The sequence below is a fragment of the Poecilia latipinna genome, unplaced genomic scaffold (genome assembly GCF_001443285.1).
Source record: "Poecilia latipinna isolate Pla-1442-1.1 unplaced genomic scaffold, P_latipinna-1.0 Scaffold1034, whole genome shotgun sequence".
NCBI classification, from domain to species: Eukaryota; Metazoa; Chordata; class Actinopteri; order Cyprinodontiformes; family Poeciliidae; genus Poecilia; species Poecilia latipinna.
Genome location: NW_015113650.1, coordinates 126,652 through 141,750, shown reverse-complemented (window position 1 = coordinate 141,750; position 15,099 = coordinate 126,652). Strand labels below are relative to the sequence as shown.

The window sequence follows — 15,099 nt, the reverse complement described above, 5'->3', positions numbered from 1 at the left end:
TCACTAAAACGTCTCATCAGATTTGACTAGGCTGAAATGATCCACTACTGCAGTTTGCAACTCAGAGACGCAGAGCTCAGGGCTGCATTAGTGTCATTCCTGTCGCTCTCAGAGAATTAATCTGAAATAAAGTTCAAAAGCTGAACAATGATTCTCTGTTAAATCAAAATAACGAAAAATAAGATCGATAAACGCAGCTATTGCCAGCCCGCGAAGGGGATCTGCTGCCGCCTGCTGGCTTTATCATGTAACTGCATGGTTTCGGTCAAATATTGTTACTTCATAATTCCCTTGAATCACATAATTTACAAAGTATCTTCATAATTCCCTTGAATCACATAATTTACAAAGTATTAGAGAAAAACATCAAACAGCAGAAAGAATCTGGACTGTAAGACTAATTAACTGTCTAATAATCAGTGAAATAGAAACGTAAGTACACATTTTAAACGCTTTTTTTTCTCTTTTTAGCCATTATTTACTCCAAATGAAGTTGAGAAACCGAGGAAAATGAACAGATTTATCCACTTATTTATGTTCCATTTATGTAAATACTCTGTAAGCGTATTGTTCATTATAAACAACAATGACTAATAAGCAATAACCTGTTGAAGAGCAGAAAACATATTTTATAAACGGGAATTTGGCCTTTTAAGAGTAAATGTCAATTAAATCTTCTTATTGCAGCTCCAGCTGTTGACACACGGTCTAAAAAAAGGTTTTCAAACACCCTGAATATCTCACATTTTTGTTCTATTAATATTATTCAACTTACAAACATCGTTATGAATGAAATACTGTAAATAGGAAAGAGATTATTTAAGTAACTTTATTAGACAGAAATAAACAAATTAATAAATATATAGGAACTTTTCAGACTCATTTTGCCATTTTTATGTTTTCTGCTATGAAGAAAATCAACATGTTGCTAGAAGTTTTCCGACATAAATCAAGAAGTTTCTCCCTGTTGCTAGGAGCTGCAGCCTTCCTCTGATTGGTCCGCAGCCTCTCTGCTCGGACCAATCAGAGGCCAGAGCGCCCGTCATCAGAATCCATAATCCGTCTGTTTTTATCCTCATTTTCTCCGCCTTTTGACTGGTTTCTGGCTCCGCGGCTGGTTTCTATGTTTGCTGGCTGGATGTTTGGACAGGACCTGCTGGCTGAATCCCGAGCAGAGGCTTAAAACCGGCAGACTGATACTGCGGGATCTGCTGCTTCTGCTGCTGGAAGTCCAACTATCACAAACACACACAGCGAGAACTTCCTGTTTACCGTCCTCTTTTGTCAGCTTTACAAAATAAAAGCTGATTAAACCATTAAATATTTGTATGTTTTGTCAAATATAATCATTTTACTGATAGAGTTCAAATCTGTGACTAAATTTTAATTAAATTCAAATTCAAAAGTACTTTTTTAATCCCAAAGGGGAAATAAATGTAATTAAAAATGTTTCAGCTGTTTGTTTTTATTCATTTACTTATATTTATATGTTCAATTAGTTAATTTTTAATAACAAATTATTGTTAATTTATTTAGTTTCGTTTTATTTATATGTTTTTGTTTGTTTTTATATATTTGTGCCTTTATTTGTTTGGTTTCATTTTTATTTATTTAAGTTATTTTGTCAGTGGGTGTTCAGATTTAAACTGTTTCCAAATCAACGTGTGAAAAGTTCGGTGCTTTTACTTTGAAGGTCTCCCGCCAGACGGCGGAAGTGCTCGGCAAAGAGCTGCGCGGGCTTCACGTGCCGCTGGCGCTGATGGCGGTGGGGCTCGCGGAGGGTCGCACTGAAGCGGGAGCGCGAGGAGGCGGGAGACAGACAGCGGAACCGAGCGCCGACGCTCCGCCAAGCCAGCCGTGAGCACACCGAGCCGCGCTGCAGGGAGGCCCGCTGACTGGATGGAGGGGTACGGCTGTTTTTGTGTGAATATCCCGGAGGGGTGGTGGCTGTCTGCCGCTGGAGGGGGGCCGTCTGCTGGCTGGGCAACCCTGGACACCAGCGCCGTTATTTTTAAAACGCTCCGTCTGCGTGTAACCAGAGCCCGGTTATGTGGCCTTTATGTGGCCTACGTGCGTGTGTTGCGTTCGCTGACCGTGGGGCGTCATGTTTACCGGGCTGCAAATGGGGTGCGTGCGTGTGCGCGCGCGTGTGCGGCACTGCAGCATGCAGACAGAAGTTGGCCCGGTGAGGGACGCCACGCCGCCGCGGCCCCGTCAGTGCGGGGACCACCGGCGGCTTGGGGACATCTTGGTCCGGGCGGCTGCTGCTCCCTTCAGGGGCCAGCCGACTGCTAAAAATCAGAGGAAACGTCCCGATGAGGGCCGAGATTCTCTAAAACTGTTCCTCTGGGGAGCCAGACATTCCTAAACATGTGTGGCGTTAAGGAAGGAATGCTGGGAACATTTTGTATCTAGGATTACAGTGTGGTGAATATTTACTTACGCTGTGTTGTTCAAATATCACTGAGATTTCCTCTTGCATTAATGTTATCAACGTTTCATGATATTATTGACCCTCTGAAACACAAACTGCAGGAACCAGGGGTGTTTTTCTGCCTGACTGAATGTTCTCAGAATTTTGCTTTAGTTGTTTCTCAGTGTAAACTCCTGGTTTTAGTTTCTATTTAAATACATTTAATCTTTAAACATTTATTAAAATGTTAAATGAAGTACAGTAGACATCCTGTTTTCACAAGGATTTGGAACAACAACCTCCCTTAAATAGCTAAAATCTACAAATGTTTTAGACTCCCCCTAAAAACGCTTATTCCTGTGTTTTTTCAGTTTAAACACTAAATATACCATAGATATGCACTAATGTGCACAGTGGAAACTGTTATGGCTCTATAGCATCAGTTAACGTCAAAATGAAAATAATTTATATAAATTACAAAAAATAACAAACTCAAGCAAAACAAAATTTTTCCAAATCAGTTTTTTTCTCAATAAAAAAACGTCTGAAATTTTAACAAAAGTTAAAGTTTCAAATTTTTGGTTAAAACGTGTTTATTTTTCATTTAGTTGGGGTAGAAAATGCTGAAATCTTACTCAAATGAGAGCAGAGATACTTCATAATAAAATTACTCAAGTAAAAGTAAAAAGTACAACATAGTAAACATATTTCTAAAAGAAAATTTTTTCAAAAGAAGTTACTCAAGTTACTAGTACCAACTTTGTGCCCTTCTAGGTTCTGGGTGTGTAATTAAAGAGGTAGGTGCAATTGAAAAGATTCTGTAAAGATCAGTGTCTATTGGGGCTGCCTCCACCAGATAAAAATAAATAAAGGTAATAAACTTCAGATAACTAATAAATGGCTATTTTTAAGTCAGAAATGTATTTGTGAAACTGGATTTGCGATAAACGTCTTACGGTATCTCAACAGTACTGGGAAATATTTGGAATTTTTCCAACGGAGAGCAAAAAAATTGAAGAAATTCAAAATTAAGTCGGAAAACAGAAAATTTTAAGTCATGTTGGCGCCCCCTGATGGGCCACCTGCTCTACGCTCTGACCATCTTAAAGGAAAACTTACATTCAGCTGGAAGTAATGTATTGTAATAATTATATTTATGTGTTTATTTTATCTAGTTATTTTTATTATATATTTTTCCCTTTTTCCACCCTAGTTTTTCTTTAAGCTAATCACATCTCAGTTTGTATCATAACTTTGCTGGTTCTGTGTTTTGATTTTGAAAGTAAATAAAAACTGACATTTTTATGTAACCTCCAATAGACAGGTTGGATATAATGTGAAATATAACCTGATCAACAGGAGCTGACGATGTTGTCACAATATATGTACGTATTGTTTACGTCTGGATTTACGACGTCTGGCTTCTCCTGGTGCTGAATTATGTTGCATGTCTGACGTCAGTTATGTATAAAAGTTGGATAAAATGCAGTGTGACCCTTCTGGCTCCAGACTCTTTGAGAACCATCGGAAACGTTTCCCATTTAGTTCCACCCATGGCAGTGGCATAAAATTTACTTTTTTGAGGACGTGAAAAGATCAGACTGCTGTGAAAAAATCGTATTTGTTTCGCCTCAAAATTGTATAAAAATTCTGAATGTTTGAAGAAAACCGAACAACTTCTTTTGTTTGGTACTTTATGCATCGATAAACTTTAAAAAGAAAATCATTTTTAACTTTCCTGAAAATGTAGAGTCTAGGAATAAGTGGAGACATTCAGATTTATTTTCTGCAGCTTTTCCAGGACGGGGGCAGAGAGTTTACTTGTGTACCCATAAACATGATTTCCAACCTAGTCTCCAGAAGTATAGCTAAACATGTATGCGTGTGTGTGTGTGCGCGCAGTGGACAGAGTGGCTTCATTGTGTCTCTCGAGGTTAAGTCGGTGCAGAGATGAATATCAAACAGGCTGTAGTAGTGGCTGTGTGTCACGCTCTGTTGTTGTTTATCAATAAAGCGTTGTTTTCCTCTCTCTCCGCAGTCCAGGACGTCCTATTGGCCGTCGTCTCGTCTCGCCCCACCAGCCGCTCCTCTCCTGCTGCTGCGGCAGAAGCGTCTTGGTGGGATTCGTCTGAAAAATGACCCCAACACTGCCAGGCTAGCCGCAGCTTCACTGTGATCTCTGTCCTGCAGCTCCAACCTGCCAAGCGTTTAGAAACAGCCAGAGAATAAAAACAAACTGAGATTTGGTTAGAAACCAAACCACTTCGAACATGTAGGTGGACTGCGACCAGCACCAGATAGCTAACGGTGAGTTAGCGGCTTGAGGTAGACGGATAGCGGTGGCTCTGGCGTAACAGAGGGTGATCAGCGGGGGTGCGATGGAGTACCACTCCGGTGGCAGCCTGCCCCTGCTGGGGAGACCGCGGTACTGCCCCGGAGCCAACGCTAACGGAGGATATCTGTGTGAGACGGGACACTGCTGCGGAGAGACCGGCTGCTGCACCTACTACTACGAGCTCTGGTGTAAGTTTTCCTGACATAAGAGCTACACTTTTGATGTGAAAGTTTAGCTTTACATCAAAATTAGCTAAAATGCTAACATTAGCATCTGGGCTATCAATAGCAAGTAATGTTCCCCACTTAGCATACAAAAAGCAGTGTGTAAACTAAAACAAATGAAAATTATAATATTAGCTCATATGCATTTCTCTAAAAGAAATTTTATATCAAAATTCTCTAAAATGCTAACATTAGCATGGAGAATAGCAGTAGAAAATGTACCAACAGTAAAGTTCTCCACTTCATTTTCAGAAAGCAGTGTATGCTAAAAGCAGTGTGAATGTTAATGTTAGCTTATATGCATTGTTATGCTGAAAAAGCAACTAACAGCCTAGTTTAGCTTTTATATCAAAATTAGCTAAAATGCTAATATTGTTATGGGGGTATCAGTAGCATACAATATACTCAGTTTAGCATACAAAAGGAGTGTATCAGCTAGTAAAAGTTAAAATGCTAATATTAGCTTATATGTGTTTTTCTGCAGGAAACATTATTGCTTAAAGTTTTGTTTTTAATTAAAGAAATGCTGAACGACTTATTCTTCAACAAGGCAGCAAAATTTTAAATAAACATTTACTCTTTCTTGAAGTACTTTATGTTACAGTGCTTTGTTTACCTCTTCAGATTTCTGCTATTTTTGTTTTTTGTCACTGCTAATATCAAACAAAGATAGTCTGAGTAAATAAAAATAGATGATTTCATTTATCAGGGAATAAAACTTCCAGTCAAACAAACCAGGTCATATTCAAAAACATACTTTTACCCATTAAAATGCAAATTACAGATTTAACTTCAGGAAAAGAAATGACTTCAAATCAGTCTGACATGACGTAAGCTCTTGAATAGGGCTAAAACGATTAATCTGATTAGTAGTGATTAATTGATTATTCAATCAATTAGTAATTGTTAACTGGAGCATACAGACTGGAATAAAGGTAATTTGCTCAAAGATCAACACAGTTAGAGCAGTTTATTTGTTTTATTGTGTCAGGATTTTTTTTTTGTATGTGCTTTTCCGTTGTTTAATATATTAATATTTTATTTCATAACAGCTAAATATTTACAGTGTTTTGGGATTTTCCTTTAGACAATAAAAATACAACATTATAAACATTAACTTCATCTCAGAACCAAAATGATTCACTTTTTCTTCTGGATTCTCATTTATGAAGCTAAGTTAATTCAGCTTCGATGTGCCTGAACCAGAACTCTGAGCTGTGGTTCTGTTCTGACCGTCCTCAGGGTTCTGGCTGCTTTGGACCGTCCTCATCCTGTTCAGCTGCTGCTGCGCGTACCGGCACCGTCGGGCCAAGCTGCGGGTCCAGCAGCAGCAGAGGCAGAGAGAGATCAGCCTGCTGGCCTACCATGGAGCCAACTCCTTCCCCTCCTCCATGCTGGACCTCAGTGAGTCCAGCTGCTGGTTCTGACCCACTAACACACACAACGCCTCTGCTCTGGACTCCAAAAGAACCCTTATCAAACTTTACAACATGATGCTAAAGCATTCACACCTCATTTTATCACATCAACACAACAAAGTTTATTAAAGTTTAAACGATTAATCTGATTAATCACGATTAATCGATAAATGAAATATAATATGAAATTGATTAATCGTTAACTGGAGTATAAAGACTCTAAAAAAGGCCAAGAACAACAACCATCAGAGCAATAATTAAACCAAAACTGTACAAAAATAAAGCATTTTGTCTTTAATATAATAAAAACCTTCATCTGAACTCCTCTGTTGGGAGCTTTCGCTTCACCTGGTTCAGATCCTGTTAAGTAAAACCCTTTTAAGCACCTTTTGCATCCAGTTGTTAATCAGTTAATCAATAATTCGTCACCAGGTCAGCCCTGTGCTGTACTGATGCTTTTCACATGTTGTATTTTTTAGCTGCAGATGCATCTTTTACACTAAAGGAAATGACGTTATGGCATTTTAGGAAATAAAATGTTTATTTTTTTAATTGAAAAATTTATTGAATTATTTTTATTTTTAATATTGCATAAAATAATCTTAAGTGGTTGAATGAAAAATCAGAATGAACCATTTTTTATCTGATTAATCAATTAATCGTCAGAATTATTGATTACAAAAATAATTGCTTTAATAGAGACTCAGACTCAGTCAAAACTTTGTTTTGCCACAGATTCTCAATTGAAGTGAAGCCAGAACTTTGACTAGGCCATTCTAGCCTTGGTACAGTTGGGCTCAGTTTGCTAGTTAGTTGGTGGGTCCATTGGATTTTATTTGGAGCATAATTCAAATACATCACATTTTATTTGTGATAAATATTAAAGCTCAGAAGGCATTTATCTGCTACTTCCCAGTTATGCACCAGTTTGTGCTGGTTTAACTCAGAAAACTCCAGCAAAACTGATAACGTGATAAAATGAGAGAAAACTTTTGTAAAGGCTGTGCCAACGTTTATATCGTGAGTTTGATTGTTTTCTTCTCAGCTGGCAGACCTGATTCCTGCTGCACCTTAGAGCCAACCGTTAATTAACATTATTTCAGCAGAGACGATCCCTTTTACTGGAAATAGTTTGCAGGATTTCCAGCGTAGAAAAGATGAGAGGCTTTTTCATCCGTCAACACAATGAAGCCGGCTCTTGTTTTGTCCTTTTGTTTGCTGCTGACGCTCAGCTGATGCTTCTCTAATCTGCTTCAGTTACGAATCGCTGGAAATTTCCAGCTCAGCTTTATCGATCAGTCAGCCAAACTTTGTTTATGAAGCCGTTCTTGTGCAGTCGGTGTAACATAGCACAATTTACAGGGGCTAAAACGGCACTGACTCTAGATTAAAACAAAACACTGGATTTGTTCAAATGTAGCTTAAATTACCAACCAGTTCCATCACTGTTTTTGGTAGAAATGTCTACATTTTAAATAATTCACTAGTTGGTGTAGTAGAGTGGTAATAAAACACCAGACGTAACATGCATGAGCTAAATTTATAAGATAATAAATTACAAAACTATGGTTAAAAATAAAAGCCTTCAAATGACAAATGTCCAAAAGTAAAACAGTAAGAACAAAAATCCTTTCAGTTTCACAAAACCAGAGGGAATGATTGAACCTGAATATAATCTGTCACACACTGCAAATTTACAAAATCTTTCCACATATTTTTGGTCCAGTTTCTAGTGCAAATATCTGAAGGAGAAACTTTTCAACAAGATTCAGGAGTTTGTTTTAAGTAAATAATTTCTTAATATTGATGAAAAAGTTCTGGTTTTATTGGCCGTTTATTTCCCTAAAAACAAGACATTTTTCCTATAAGTGTTAAAGCTCCAGAACTGATAATAACCAAACTACCGTCTGTCTTATTGGTGGTTCTGATCCGGTTTCTCTGCAGGTTTCCTGGCGTCGCTAAAGCTGCCGTCCTATGAGGAGGTTGCGGCCCAGCCCTCCACTCCTCCTCCACCGTACAGCTCTGTTTTTACGACCCCTCGATACCCGCAGCCGCCGCGTGCCGCCGACCCGCACCTGCTTACGCAGCACGGCCCGCTGCTGCACCGACCGCTGAGCGACGGCCCGTCCTCCTTCAGCTCCGACAACAGGTAGACGAATCTTCAAAGCTGCGGGATGCAACTTTTATTAAAAAGGTTTTTTACATATTTGTTAAAACTGTAACCATGGCAGGTTGGTACTTCCTCCCTGAGCTACTATTGTCCTCTGAAGAAACGCACCAATCCCAACCAAAAACAACCAATCAGAGCCAGGAGGAGGGTCTTAGCGCTGTCAATCACCCTAGTGTATGTTCTGCTAAATGTGAAAATGTTGTAATTTACTGTTGCAGAAAAACCTTTTGGACGACATCATTGTTGGCTATGCTAACTAGCATTAGCATTCTTCTATTGGGAAGAATCTGTAGCAATACAGAGACCAAGGGGAAGGGTGTGAGCAGCGTATGATTGATACTGTTAAGATTGATATCAATCGCAATAAGCAATAAATTGATTAATCGCATCATAAATTAAAAAAAAAACTTCATAATTCATCTTATTTGTTGTTTCTGTTGTTTTGTTTATTTATTTTGGATATTTAAAATATCTTCCAGTTTTAAATGTTCATTAGAATCTAAAGTTAATTAATTTTTAGAATGTGATCTTGCATTATTTTGCCATTAAAAATGGGCTGAAAACCATATTACTGTTTATAGCGATAACTTCTGGGACAATTTATCATCCAGAAAAATTAGTTATCATGGCAGACAGACTAAGCCCCTCCCCCTGGCTCTGATTGGTTGTTTCTGACTGAATGGTGTATTTCTGTAGTTACCACTGGAGCAGAATCTGTCCTCCATGGTGGCAACATAGTGACATTTTTAACGAGTACGTAAAAACATATTTAAACTGCTGAGCTGATTGTTGTCAGACGTTTGACCTTTGACCTGTCTGCAGCTCCAGCTGTTCCTGCGACTCCTGCTGCCCCTCTTCTCCGTGTAGCTCTTCACTCTCAGCGCCCATCACCTACGAGACCGACACAAGCCACGCCTCCACGCCAAGCGAGGCCACGCCCCTCACCCTTGATGTCACCATGGAGACCATAGCGGCTGCAGCCAGCTGCCTGGCGGCCAGCGAGGCCCGGTTCGCTTCTGACAGACCGGCCGCCGCGGTGGCCGTTGACATCGAGGGCGCCGAAGACGTCAGCGCTCAGGAAGCCTCCGCCACGGACTCTTCCCTCCCCAGCCAGACTGTTACCGTGGCGGTGGTTACCAGGGCAGCGCCTCCTCAGCCCTCACCTGGCTCTGAGGTCACCCTCACCGTTGCAGCTTCGTCTCCTGGAAAGCTCGACATGCCTCCTCCATGTTCTCCGATCTTCAGCACCGGTAGCTCCAGTCCACTCCCCAGTCCGAGGCTCGATGCCATCCAGCTCCCTTCCAGTAAAATCACGAGAACCGGAAGTCTGTCAGGGCCTCCCACGCCAACAGCTAACCCCTCTGACTGCTGTGGACCGGTCGAAGCTCTGGAGACTCTTGATTCTTCGAGAACTTTTGATCCACCCAGTGCTCCTTCGACGCCATCAGCAACGTCTCCAGACGTTCTCAGAACTATGGCCTTGAAAGCAGACTCTGCCAGCCGTCTAACTCCTGATCAGGATGTTAGCGTTGTGCCAGCCGATGCACCTGTAACCCCGACCCAAACTATAGCGTCTCCAAACCCGACAAAGGACCAAGAACCACTGCTGTCTGATTGTACTTCAGCCATTATTGGCGCCCCTCTGATTCCAAAACCAACACATTTAAATCTCACCCCAGGTACGATTACACAAACCGTTTCATCTCCATTGACTCAAAACTTAGAACCATCTCCCGGGTCGGGTTTGGCCCAGATTCCCTCAAGCCCTGGGTCAGGGCCTTCCCAGCACTCTTGTCTAGTTTTGACTGTAAACGTTTCTGGACCGAGTCCAGAGCTGCGAGGTTCATCTGAGTCAAACCTTCTCGCACCATTGCCTTCAGATGTTCAGGCTAGTTTTAGCTCTGGATCAGGATCGCCAACCCTCCTTCCGGTTCCGGTAGACGGCACTTCTTCTTGTCCAGCAATCACGATCGAGTCTGAAACTTGTTTCATGTCTTCTCCGTCGCCCCTTGCGGTTGTTTCTCCATCCTCACCCCAAACCCCTCTTGTGGCACCAGCATTACTCCTGGACCCCCTCACCGCTCTTCACCCGTCCGACAAAGGCGGTTCCTCCTCCGGCCACGCATCCTCCCTCTCCCCGTCGCCCCGCGCTACTCAGTCTCCACCGAAACAGACCGTCTTCTCGCCGTGCGTGGACGTCTTCGAACCCGGACCCGCGTGCTGGGAGGACGGAGACGAGGAGCAGGCCGCTGGGGACAGAGAGGAGGACGAAGACGATGACATGGGAGCGGACGAGAGCCAGTACCGGCACCGTCGTCTTACCGGCGACTCTGGGATTGAGGTATGCAGATGTCGAGTAGAGGAGGAGGAGGATGAGGATGAAGAAGAGGAAGAGGAGAAAGACGGAGACACGGACGTGCATGATAGCGTGGATTGTCCCGCAAGAAGTCAGATGAGCACAGGGGACGAACTTACGCCGTGCAACCCCTCCACCTCGGTCACCACGTCGACCCCTGAAGAGAAGGTCATTATCGTCATGGAGACAGTGTAACCGATGAAAGTCGATGGTTCAGTTCCTCGCTCTGACCTGGAGGACGCCAGGCAGCCATCAAATTTAGAAGATGCTTCTCGAGCGTCGTGGTTGTGAACCTAGACGATGAATGCACCGGTGTTAGAAAGATTTGGTTCGGAAGTCATTTTATGGACTTTGGTGCCACGTTCACCAGATCTAGAGGCGTCTGTTTCATTTCAGGATGATTGAGCTAAAACTTAGCTCTTCTTCCTTACCTAAGAGATCTCCATGTCCTGAACACTCTTTAACACGTATTAAATAACACTGTAACCCAATCTTTGTTGACTCGCATCAACAAATTTTAATAAATCCTCTTAACAGTCAAATATGGTTAGCATCGATCCAACTACATAAATTTGCACACAAGGGGGAAATAATCTCCATGTGACGCAAATACGGCATAAAAGCTGCACACGTGTTTGTCTGAGGTTGAAATCGTGCCCCTGCAGGCAGTGACGCTTTCCGTCTTTTGCCCATAAATGAGCATCTTTAAAGAGTCGAGCATTCAGAAGGCGGCGATACCTTCCACTGCCGTCTTGGATGATGACGGAGGTTTGGAAATGTGCCGGGAACAAGTTGGCTTGCTCTGAAAAAGGAAGAGAGCCCGGTGTAGGTGGATGATTCACGGCGCCTGATTGACGGAGGGGAGACTGATTCACTGGGTTTGATGGCTGGGTCTGTCAGCAGAGCAGAGTTAGGTTTGCAGTTAGCGAGTGGAAAACTTCAAGGCGGACAGCTCGGCTTGGCTTGTGTTGCGTCGACATCTCAGCAGAGAAAAGCTCTTACATGAATGTAAACAAACAATGGCTGCTTTTAGAGCGAAACAAAGCCCCAAAGAGAGCAGAGGCGGAGCGTGTCATCGCCCCGTCTTTGTCTCTTTCTCGGAGTGTGAGGTCAGATCAAACAATACGCCGTAGACGCCTCGATCTCCGTCACTTTCTGGGTCTCTTCATTCATAAACGCCCCTCCTTCGTCTTTAACTTTAGCAGATTTGAACAATAGTACAAAACAAATTGCAGAGCAAACAGAGACATTTCAAGGCCTTTTAAAAGAATAAGTCACGGCAAACGTGTTTAAAGAGTTTGGTTTATTTTTAGGTCGGTGTTTCGTACGTTGTGAGCTTGATAGACAAGTCAGTGTACATATTTTGTGACACACAGAGATGGAGTATATTTTATCAATGAAGCAGTTAGTAGTTGTTTTGTACATGCTGCCGTGTTTCAGCTCACCGTAGGATCTGGAATTGGAAGTGAGATGATGAGCAATATTTTTATTCTAGAGAGTAAATAAACCCAGAGAAAAGTGAAAATACAGCATCAGAAACGTCAGGATGAAAAAGTTTACTGTTAAGGGTTAGACCGATGTCTTTAGCTGATGAAAAGTTTTAGAAGCAGTTTTGAGCAACTTTGAAAAGAAAAACATTTCATCGTGTTGAAGGGGGTTGGTGTTTATCTCCTACGGTCAAATGATAAGAGACGCATCTGAAGCAGGTTCCCAGTCCAACACAGGGTTAAGAAATGTGTTGATATAATCCAATCTATTAGGAAATGATGCATCCATCTATCATCTATACAAGGCCATGAGGGCCTAGTGTCTGTCTCTCCCGGTCAGTTTGGGGAACAGGGGTACACCTTAAGGCTCCAGTCCGCCACAGGGTCAACAGTTACCTGCACTTTACTGGTGACTCCCAACGTTTTTCAGAATAGTTGGGAGTTGTTTTCTTGGTGCAAAAAAGTTTACAAATGAGGCTGATGAAAAGTGTTTAGATGCATTTTTGTTCAACTGAGGAAAGAAAAAATGCTCCATGTAGGGCGTTGGTCTCTTGAGGTCAACGGACAAGAGACACCTGAAGAAGGTTCCCACATGGTCAAGACATAATCCAGTCTATTAGGAAGTGACACGATCCACCATCTTCTTTACAAGGCCATGAGGGACAGACTGGTGTCTGTCTCTACTGGCCACTGAGGGCACAGGGGTACACCTTAAGGTGCCAGGCCGCCACAGGGTCAACAGCTACCCTGACTTCACTGGTTCTGTGAATATGTGGTATAACGGTAGGTTTCACCATTCACCAGCCTGTAGGAAGTGCTTTCCTGTTTCAAAAACGTCCATTTGGGAGAAAGATCAGTCAGCAGATTGATGAAACATTTAGATGTTTCCTCCAGCAGTAAAGCTAAACGGGCCTGTGATTGAGGAAAAGTGAAGGTTCTCATCACCTCATGAAATCATCCACCCAACCTTAGTGAATGGAGAGAGACTCAGCCTGGTTGATTGGTCTTTATACCCTGTGCTCATGCTGCATTGATCCACACTTTCATGCATAACTCAACAGAGCCACTGATACATGATGCAAATGAGCGATAAGCTGCTAGGACTCCATTAAAGGCACAAAGTCCTGCCACAGAAACGGTTTGAGACGGATCCAGATATCTGGTCCTGGGACTTTGACTGACCGAGTGAGATGCTTCTGGTTGAAAGTCGGCACCGGTGGAGTGAGAACGACGAGTTCTTAGAGGCTTCTAGAGCGACGCCCAGCTGTTGATGTTGTAGTTGATGTTGTGGTTGACGGTGTTTTTTGTTTACCTGAACTTATAACGTTATATATTTCATTGGTTTCCGAGTGCCATTTCTACTTGACTACTGTTACTACTTAGCATTATTTAGAGCTGTTCTTGCTCTGTGTGACTGTGGCTTTATAGCAGAGTGACCTGGGAGTTGTTTGAACTTTGTCTGTACTTTGGTTCCCAAAGGCGGAGCAGACCTGAGATCAGCTCAAGATGATTGGGGATTGATTAGAAACGCCTTGGAGCACCGATATTTAACGAAAAAGGATTGAAACAACCTGAACCATTGGCATCGGTTGTGTCTCTTGAGTCATTGTCTTTTCTGTCTTGGTTTTGACCAAAAGCTCTGAGGCGTTTTTAAGGTAAAGTTACAGATTACAGCTGATTCCAAGCCTTCCTGCTTTGGGAAATCCTGTCTTTATGTCTGTGTTAAAGTCTAAATTACTTATTTCTACTGAATTATGTCACTGAACTATGTTACTATTTCCACATTGACTGGATTTTCACTGAAAATGTAGATTTTTTTTTTCTTGAATTCAAGGCTAAATATAGTAATACCTGACTGGTGCTGCTGTGCAATGCCTGTTTTCTGTTATTCTGCGTCAGCAGGTGTTGGGAGATGATAAATCTAATTTCCATTTTCTAAAGAATTAAATGGAAAACACCAGCGCCCAAACTGAATGAGAAACTAAAGAAATAAACATTTAATACAGTTTTTGGATTAAATGTTAATTTGTTTGGTTTTAGAGACTGGTTTGGTTTGACTAGGCCAGTTTCTTGACCTTAAATCCGAAGCTAGTCAAACCATTTTGGATCTGATCTCTTTTTGTTGACCAGGATTATAATGCTGTCCAGTTCCTTCCCTGTTTACAGGATTTTAACTAATTTGTCTTTTTCCACCTTCATATCCTCACTGGCGTTTCTGTCAGTCGGTGGGAGAAGATTTAAAAAAGATTAAAATCCTGTAATATTCAAATGACATGAGCACTAACTAGTATTATTAGAGGTAATAGTTGGTGTGTGTGAATGTTTGTATGTATGTGTGACATAACTAAACCAGCCTGTTCTAAAAGTGTGGAAATATAATAAAACTGTTGAATCTAAAATGTTTCTGTCTGTAAGTTTAATACTGAAACATTAAGCACCACATTTATACCAAAGCTAATTTTAAAAATTTTAAACTGATTAGCACATTTAGCTTCCACTAAATAAATAATTCAAGATAAATTCTAAAGTGTTAATTTACTCGACTGTTTTGTAAACTTGCAGGTGAAAAAAAATTCAATACAGTTTTGGTTATCGACCTAAAAAATATTCAAGTAGCTAGAACTTTATACTCATGCTCTTATTTTGAAGGGGATGACTGTTTATGGTAAAATCACATGCAGCCTACCATTTAATTC

General features: G+C 41.5%; 1 protein-coding gene across 2 annotated transcripts; it reads left to right on the top strand.

Annotated features, from left to right (window-relative positions):
• Positions 1-1,740: 1,740 nt before the first annotated feature.
• LOC106958966 (flocculation protein FLO11) lies at positions 1,741-13,458 on the top strand. Of its 2 annotated transcripts, none has more exons than XM_015051161.1 (5): positions 1,741-1,907; positions 4,452-4,936; positions 6,215-6,376; positions 8,335-8,539; positions 9,383-13,458. In XM_015051161.1, the coding sequence occupies exons 2-5, from the start codon at positions 4,792-4,794 to the stop codon at positions 11,109-11,111; spliced, it is 2,241 nt and encodes a 746-aa protein (XP_014906647.1). In that variant the 5' UTR covers positions 1,741-1,907; positions 4,452-4,791; the 3' UTR covers positions 11,112-13,458. The 2 variants fall into 2 exon arrangements, with proteins under 2 accessions (XP_014906647.1, XP_014906648.1); XM_015051162.1 differs by lacking the exon at positions 1,741-1,907 and adding an exon at positions 3,780-3,798.
• The last annotated feature ends 1,641 nt before the right edge of the window (positions 13,459-15,099 follow it).

Coding starts and splice junctions, on each gene's coding strand:
- LOC106958966 (XM_015051161.1), top strand. CDS start 4,792: ATGGAGTACCACTCCGGTGGCAGCCTGCCCCTGCTGGGGAGACCGCGG. Junction 6,377..8,334: donor CTCCTCCATGCTGGACCTCA/GTGAGTCCAGCT, acceptor GTTTCTCTGCAG/GTTTCCTGGCGTCGCTAAAG. Junction 8,540..9,382: donor TCCTTCAGCTCCGACAACAG/GTAGACGAATCT, acceptor ACCTGTCTGCAG/CTCCAGCTGTTCCTGCGACT.